The sequence below is a fragment of the Pygocentrus nattereri genome, chromosome 24, assembly GCF_015220715.1.
Source record: "Pygocentrus nattereri isolate fPygNat1 chromosome 24, fPygNat1.pri, whole genome shotgun sequence".
NCBI lineage: Eukaryota > Metazoa > Chordata > Actinopteri > Characiformes > Serrasalmidae > Pygocentrus > Pygocentrus nattereri.
The window spans coordinates 32,511,543-32,519,980 of NC_051234.1; the positions used below are offsets into that span (position 1 = coordinate 32,511,543).

The 8,438-nt window shown below is 42.0% G+C and overlaps 1 protein-coding gene across 2 annotated transcripts in view; it reads right to left on the reverse strand.

Annotated features, from left to right (window-relative positions):
• Positions 1 to 1,585: 1,585 nt before the first annotated feature.
• The window catches only part of prpf4bb (pre-mRNA processing factor 4Bb), a 24,655-nt gene continuing 17,802 nt past the window's right edge, over positions 1,586 to 8,438 (reverse strand). For both annotated transcript variants that reach the window (XM_017723318.2, XM_017723319.2), the window contains exons 14-15: positions 7,606 to 7,692; positions 1,586 to 5,585 (exon numbers count right to left, since the gene is read on the reverse strand). In XM_017723318.2, the coding sequence (XP_017578807.1) occupies positions 5,382 to 5,585; positions 7,606 to 7,692 (291 nt within the window). In that variant the 3' untranslated portion in view covers positions 1,586 to 5,381. The remainder of the gene's footprint in view (positions 5,586 to 7,605; positions 7,693 to 8,438) is intronic.

Consider the following 8,438-nt stretch of genomic DNA (forward strand, 5'->3'; position numbering starts at 1 on the left):
CTGCACACTGTTAGAAATGAAGGTTCTGTTAAGAAACATTTTTCATTCATCGAGGTACAAACAGTGTAGATGTTCCCTCAAAGCTCCAGCAGTGGATCTAAGGTCTGATTGTGGAGCTTAAATCAGTTCCTCCAGGTGAAAAGTTGGTATTTGTTCCTTTTCATAACCGAATGTTTTAAAACAGAGCAGTAGAGTAAAAGCCTGGAGGCGAGGCGGGGTGTGTGGAGTCAGTCCAGCTTAGAACAGATCATTTCAGTGGATTATGGTTCAGTGATGTTCCCTGACAAGGGACTGAGATGGAGCCTTGAGGGAACCACCCCAGAGACAGGAGGGGAACTGACCCAGAGACGGTCCAGAACCTTTATTTCTGAGTGTACTGAGCTCAACTCAGGAAAAAGCTTAAGCAGTTAATGAGGTTAATCAGGTGTGTTAACAGCAAGGAAACTATGAAAAGAAGATTAGTGGTACTTTAGAACCAAGATTGAGAACCAAAAACCTAGTTTTTTATTAAAGGTTTATTAATTCTATTTTATTAACATTAATTAATTCTGATTAGGGTCTTGGTGAGACAGATCCCTCCTGCACTGTATGACACGTCTACGTCGGTCGTTACCCTCGATTCTTCGGTTCTCGCTCTGCGAGGTTGTCCCGGGTTTGTCTCTCTGGCCAGATGAAAGCCTCTCGCTCCGTATTCCTGGTGCCGAGGTCCAAACGGTGAGGGAAGACGACTCCGGCTTTTGTGAGCCTCCAGCAGAACCTACACAGTACAACTGTTAATCATAAGACAATCACTACTACAGGCGTAAGTAGAACGTTCTGGACTACTGAAGACTTATACTCTTAGAAAGATGGTTCTTCAAGGGTTCTTCAGGAAAGAAAATGCTTCCATATAGAGCCATGAACATGCAAAGAACCCTTCTACTGTTACAAGCTTGAAATAACAACAACTGAAGAACCCTTTCAGGTGCTACACAGAATCCTTCTCAAAAAGGTTCTACACAAACATCTACAGCACATTCTCCATGAAGCTGATTTATGGTTCTTTCATGATGCAAAGAGCTCTTTAGTCATGCAAAGGGGCTCTCCAAGTGTTCATGGCTCCATACTGAAGCATTTTCTTTACTAAAGAACCCTCGAGGAACCATCTTTTTTTACTGGTGTAACAAAACACTTTTTGATGTTATACAGAAAACTTTTCAAAAAGGTTCCACATAAAACCATGTACAACACATTCTCCATCAACCTGAAGAACCCTTCACTGATATAAAGAACCCTTTTCTTAAGACCCTTGAAGGACCATCTTTTTTTTTTAAAGAGTGTCAAGCCTACAACAAAAGAACCCCTCTGGTGCTGTATAGAAGGTTCCCTGTAGAACAACCCACAGCACATTCTCCCTTTAATCATGCAACATGTTCTCGAGCGCTCAAGGCTTTACATAGAACATTTCATTTAATAAAGAACCCTTGGAGAACCGTCTTTTTAAGTGTGTAGGGTGATGTTTGACTTATATCTGAGGGAGATGCTGAGGCCTCAATCTGCCCTCGGTCAAGATTTAGACCAACGCCGCATTTCAAAACAAGAATAATTCAAAGATATGAAAGATTTTATTAATAAAAGTCACGATACACTCCATGTGCTGAAATTTGTCTGTCTTCACAACCCGATTTTCTGAATTTAGCCTTTTTCTAAAACGTTTATTATCCTGCGAGAGAAAAAAAAAAAAAAAAACTAACATTGACTTCTTTCATAACAAAACCAAGAAATATTTACAACATGAAACGAAACGAAAGTCGGGCGACGTCAACGCCAGAGACTCTTACTGTATATTCAGCTTCAATGCAGACTCGAGGGGAGGCACTTTCAAACGGGGCAACTTTCACGGCTTTGGGTTTTATGTGAAAATGGACCATTTCTCAGTCTCGTCAACCAGGACTATCCAAGCAGCGAGGAATCGGTCAGCGCGACAACTTCAGACCAAAGTCCAGAGCGTCCTGCAGAGCAGACCACGGCTTAAAACGCTCAGCTAACAGCGAAGTCTGACCTTATTAACAACCCCTGGGAGAACACCACCACCTGGAAAATGAGCGTCTGAGACCAGGTCTCGGAAATAAGACTCACTCTTAAAAACAATTTTTCCACTAGGGTTCTTCAATAAGGAAAAAGGTTCTATAAAGAACTATGAACACTGAAAGAAGCCTTTGCATTATTAAATAATTCTGTGCATCATTTAAAGGTTCTTTGGAATGTGCTGTAGACGATTCTATACAGAACCTTTCAGAAAAGGGTTCCTTATAGGACCCAAAAGGGTGGTTCTATTGTTACAAGCTTGATATCGGAACAAGGTGTTTCTGGGTGTTACATAGAACTCTTCCTAAAAAGATCCATTTACAGCACATTCTCCATCAGTCTGAAGAACCCCATGCTTTAATGGTTCTTTGCATGGTGAAATGGTTCTTCAGACTGACAGAGAATGTGTTGTTTATGGTTCTGTATAGCACCAAAAAAGGCCCTGCTGTTGTTAAAAGCCTGAAGTTGTAATAAGAGAACCCTTTTTGGTGCTATATAGAACAATTTTCAAAGAATGTTCTGTATAGAAACATATACAACATTCATCGGTCTGAAGAACAACTTCACCACACAAAGAACAACTTCGGCATGAAATGGTTCTGCATACGTGCTTAGCAAGAAAGGTTCTATATAGTACCAATAAGGTACGATACAGAAGCCTTTTCAAAAAGCCTTTACAACACAATGTCCGTCGAACTGAAGGACCATTTCATGATGCATAGAACCCTTTAAATCATGCAAAGGATTCTTTGAGTGTTCATGGTTCTTCAAAGAACCATTTTCCTTACTAAAGAACCCTTGAAGAACCATCTTTTTAAGAGTGTAGAACACATTCAGCTCATCAGCTGAAGAAAAACATTGACCCATAAGGGCTTTGACGGTATTGACTCCGGTGGATCTTCTCAGCTGGTATTAAAGAACCAGAAAGGAACCATGTGGTGAAACATTTAGAGCATTATTTCTCCATTCTTTATCGTGGAAAACACCACATGCAGTCCTTTCTTTATTAAAACACACCGGACTCAGCTTTGCAGAGCGTGTTAGAGCAATCCTGGTCCTGGACAGTTCAGATCCAGGCCTTCGTTACCTGGATCAGGCGAGCTCGATTAGGGCTGGAGCTACACTGTGCAGGGTCGCAGATCTCCAGGACCAGGAATGGGCTCCCTTGAATCAGAGCAAGGATGAGACTTTGCTAAACTATACAGTACAACAGGGATGTTTAGGAAAACAGGATTTTCCAATATGAACAGCCTTTTCTTTCCTCCTATTGGACAGGGCTGGTTTGGGCTCAAGTTATCAGGCTAACTGAGAGGATGTTGGTTTATGTAGTAAATCTCAGGACAACGCAAGAACCAGGACTCATGAAACAAGGAGCTATGGTCTGGACATCTCGCTCAGATCCAGAAAGCCTTAGGAAAGAGTCGAACTAGCCATCCAAGTTGTTCTTGTGTCTCTAGATCTGTTGAGTATGATCAGGAACCTTATGAACAACTTGAACTGCCAACCTGAAAAATCATTTTAAACCTTCATGTGAAACTTTAATGCAACTATGCATAAAATACCAATCTGTGGCATCAAGGATGCCAAATGAGTTTGCAAAATAAGGAGTGCCACGGTGAAACGTTCACGCAACCAGACTGCACAGCGTAAAGTGTCCTGCAACTAAAGCGAAACTGACATAATTTCCATTCAACAAAGCTGCGATATTCGCTTCAGCACTAGTTTGTGTGAAGCGGCTGATTTCTCGGCTACTTAAACAAGAAACTACCACTTTAGTGCCCAGTCGGTAAAAAGATTTTATGGTTTCGTTGACGTAAACATGGTTTCCAAAACCGTCATTTTCTCAACTCTCAAAGACGCATATCTACAGCGAACATCTCACAAGGCAGTCTAAAGGTGCTCTTCTGTGTGGTTCTAAAATTGCCACTGTGCTGATGAACTTGGTCCGTTGGCACAGGTGTGCGGATGCTACCAGGTGGTCTGAACGGCAAGCCCCTAAAAGCTGGACCTAAGCAGCACGATTTTAGCCAGATTTGAACAGTTTTGCCCCTTTCGACAAATTTTCAAGTCGAGCTGTTCATAAAGTTCTTGATCACTTTCAACGCGTCTAAAGACATCAGAGAAAATGTAACTGGTGTCTCAAAGAAAAGGGCTGAGGTTCGACTCGGATCCCAGTTAAATAATATAACGAAACTCTCCTGCAAGTAGAGACCAGCGTAAGGTTCCCCCTCATGCAGGACTGTTCTAAATCTGAGAGGAACCATCCTTCAAATGGCAGCATAAGTCCTGGACTCCTCCATTCTGTTCTCTTCGTTCAGTCATTTCAGCAGCGCTCACGGGAGGAGAGGTACCGGGAGATTGGGGCATTCTCTGAATTCACTGAGAGAAGCAAACTTAACGGGCTTTGACGGCATGTAAGAGCTTCTAACACGCTGCCTCGAAGAAGTGAACCCACACACAGCAGAGATGAGTTAGCCGATGGGTTTTCAGATTAACAGAACGAAGGAATTACGATAGTGATATCTAACTAGTGTGAAGAGCACTGATGAGGTAACACTTGGTCACGTTAAAACTGTAGGATCAAACCGACACATCAAAACCTTTTAGATCATTTTGGAGGAATTCTGGAATGGATTCACGGTAATCCAAGGTACTAGATAATAATCTGGGGGATTTAGTCGTGCGTTATCGTCTCTGATTACACACTGATCAAGTGCCTTACCACGTCAACGTCTCAGCTGGCTGCTCTCGCTGACGGGTTCCCCTCAAACGTCAACCACATTTGAAGTTAAATAAGATGCAAAGTCCAAACCTAACAACGATCGCAGAGAAAAACAACTCATGTCTGGTGTGAACGACAACATGTAATTATGTATGGATTATTTACAATAAAAACCAGATCATTCTGACAGCTCCGTAATCAACACATGGGAAAACAAAAAAACAAAAATCCTTGTAAAACAAAGCAAATAGGAGCAAAAAAAAAAAAAGTCTTCAATGGTTCCAAACATTCTCAGCTGGAGGTTGTTGGTTGGGTCCCAGACCAGCATCACAGCTCTGACTCCAGTGCTCTGGTGACCAACCCTCCACCTGCAGATCGCCTTCCTTAACAGTTCAGCGCCGCAATTTCCCGACATACCTAACCAAGGTGATCGCAGCCGTCTGAAGACCTCAGTTATGTAGATCAGGACAGTTAGATCGGGACTGCACTCAACTTGTACAGGAAGGCAGACCTCCAGGGGAAGGACTGGCGTGCCCACTGCACTTCCAGTGGAAGGTCAAAGAAAAGTCAGAGATTAAAAAGTGAAGGAAGGTCAGATTTTGTCCTGGATGAAGGGGTGCTGCAAGGCCTGGTTGATACTGATGCGCTTGGCTGGGTCCAACATCAGAGTGCCATCCAGCAGATCTTTCAGCTGCATCACCTTCTTCCGCTGCTCCTCGGGAAGCCTCTGGCCACCGATCAGGTCTGCTAGCAGGTCCTTCGTGGGGTTAATAGTGCTCATTACTGTCACTTTCTCCTAGAGAGAGAGAGAGAGAGAGAGAGAGAGAGAGAGAGAGAGAGAGAGAGAGAGAGAGAGAGAGGCAGAGAGAGGCAGAGAGAGAGAGAGAGAGAGAGAGGCAGAGAGAGGCAGAGAGAGAGAGAGAGAGAGAGAGAGAGAAAGAAAGAAAGAAAGAAAGAAAGAGAGAGACAGAGAGAGAGAAAGAAAAGAAAGAAAGAAAGAAAGAGACAGAGAGAGAGAAAGAAAAGAAAGAAAGAAAGAAAGAGAGACAGAGAGAGAGAGAGAGAGAGAGAGAGACAGAGAGACAGAGAGAGAGAGACAGAGAGAGAGACAGAGACACAGAGAGAGAGAGAGAGAGAGAGAGAGAGAGAGAGAGAGAGAGAGAGAGAGAGAGAGAGAGACAGAGAGAGAGAGAGAGAGAGAGAGACAGACAGAGACAGAGAGAGAGAGAGAGAGAGAGAGAGAGAGACAGAGACAGACAGAGAGAGAGAGACAGAGAGAGAGAGAGAGAGAGAGAGAGACAGAGAGAGAGAGAGAGAGAGAGAGAGAGAGAGAGAGAGACAGAGAGAGAGAGAGAGAGAGAGAGAGAGAGAGAGAGAGAGAGAGACAGAGACAGACAGAGAGAGAGAGACAGAGACAGACAGAGAGAGAGAGACAGAGAGAGAGAGAGAGAGAGAGAGAGAGAGAGAGAGAGAGAGAGAGAGAGAGAGAGAGACACACACAGAGAGAGAGAGAGAGAGAGAGAGAGAGAGAGAGAGAGAGAGAGAGAGAGAGAGAGAGAGAGAGAGAGACAGCTTGAGTAACTCACATAGGATTGTGTGCATTCAAAGGGAACATCTTATGTCGTTCATCGCTGTTATTACCACCAAACATGACACGCATGTCATGGATGTGCATGAAAACATTTTGGATGCCAATTGACCGTTTGCAAAATAACCGACTCATCTCTCCGCACTATTTTCTTCTTCAAGCAAAGGGAAAATTCTAAGGGTGGCTTTACAAGTGAAACTTTCATGCAACTGGATTGCACTCGAGTTGCCTAATGTAAAGCATCCTGCAACTCACAATTTCCATTGTTCCCAAAAAAGTTTGAAAGACCTCATTTAAAAAGGTGCTGCGTCCTCCTCAGCATCTAATTTTGCCCTGAGTGGCTCCAGTATTAGCTTCAGCATTTGTGCATCTGAAAGGATTGTTTTCTTAGTTCATTAAACATGAAAATCTACCACTTTAAAGCCCAGCCAGTAAAAGATTTTACGATTTGCTTACTGTAACCACAGTTCCCAGAATCTGTATTTAAAACACCCTACATTCATTCGTTATTAATTCTTAAACGGGTAAATCTCCAGTGATCATGTTGTAAAGCAGTTTATTTCTAAACAAAAAGGTGGTAACTTTACTTGGATAGTCAAAATAAATACCTACTAAATTGACCATAATGTTCTTTAAACCTGCAGGTTACATGCTTCAGGAAACCAGCCTCAGTGATTATATATGCAAATCAGTTCATTCATCTTCAAATTATCGATGTCCGTCTTAAATCTCTCTCTTTGCCGTTTCGTAGCTACTAGCTGGGCGAGACTGTCGTCTGCGTTGCTATGGTGACCAGCCGTCTGCGCTGATCTTCAGGGTTAAAGGGTGAATCAGCAGTTCTACATTAACTCCAGCGTTTGAGACCATTTACTGTTAAACTGTGTTGAAGGATCAGCAGAGCTTTATTTTACTGTAGAGGAGGATTATTTTATTATTACCTACTGATCTGATTCAGCTGTGGAGCCACGACAGGACAGGAAAAGAGGCTCCAGCTCTGGAGCCACTTGCTTCCATCCCCTGTTGTAGCTGAATTTCGTTACACCCTCTTTTTGCCTCGTTTTGCCTTTTTGCTTTTTGAGGACAAAATAATAAATTCTGTTAAAGATGGAGGTTCGGTGTGTGATGCTCTGTGTTTCGGACATCCGTTAAAGAAAGGCGCGTCACAGTTTTGCAAATGGTCTACTAACAACTTCAAAGACTGGTCAGTATTTAATGAAGCTGAACAAACCCTCTCAGTCACTTTGTCCACTTCTATGTACAGGAAATTCAAGTTCTGGTCAAAGTGTTGATCTTTGAACAAGCCTTTCCGGATCATCTAAAGACAGATACAAAAACGTGATCAATGTAACAGCAGAAAATATTTAAAAATTACAGCACATGCCAAAGAAAACCACGACTGTTTTGCAACAACATATTATTCTAATCAAATGTCCCACACAAGAAGGTTCTTCAAGAGTTCAGAAAATGGTTCTATATAGAATCATGAACACTTTGCATGGTAAAATGTTATCCAAAAGGGTTCTTCTATTGTTGCAACGCTGAGCCGGTAACAAAAGAATAAACCTTTCAGATTCAGAATCCTTTATTGATCCCAGGGGGAAATTGCAGTTGTTTACTAACACTTTACTAATAATTTAAGACAATATAGAGAAATTTACAGTATGTACACCAGATTTAAGTACTTATGAGTATAGTAAGGTGGCGGTGATTGTGATAATAAATATGAAACATCAGGTATAAAGCAGTTACAATTATTTAAATTATTTAAATTAAGTTAGTGTCCCTCTGAGTTTTTGCACACACACACAACTGTTATTATTGCACATATGAACAGTTTGGTATTGAGAACTTGTACTATATAGAAGGCTTTTCAAAAAGACCCTATATAGAACCATGTACAGCATTCTACATCAATCTGAAGAACCCTTATACCATGCAAGGAACCCTTTAATCATGCAAAGGGGTTTTGAGTGTTCATGGTTCTATATACAACTATTTTCTTTACTAAAGAACCCTTAAGAACCATCTTTTTTAAAAGAGCACAATAGTATTAAACAACAG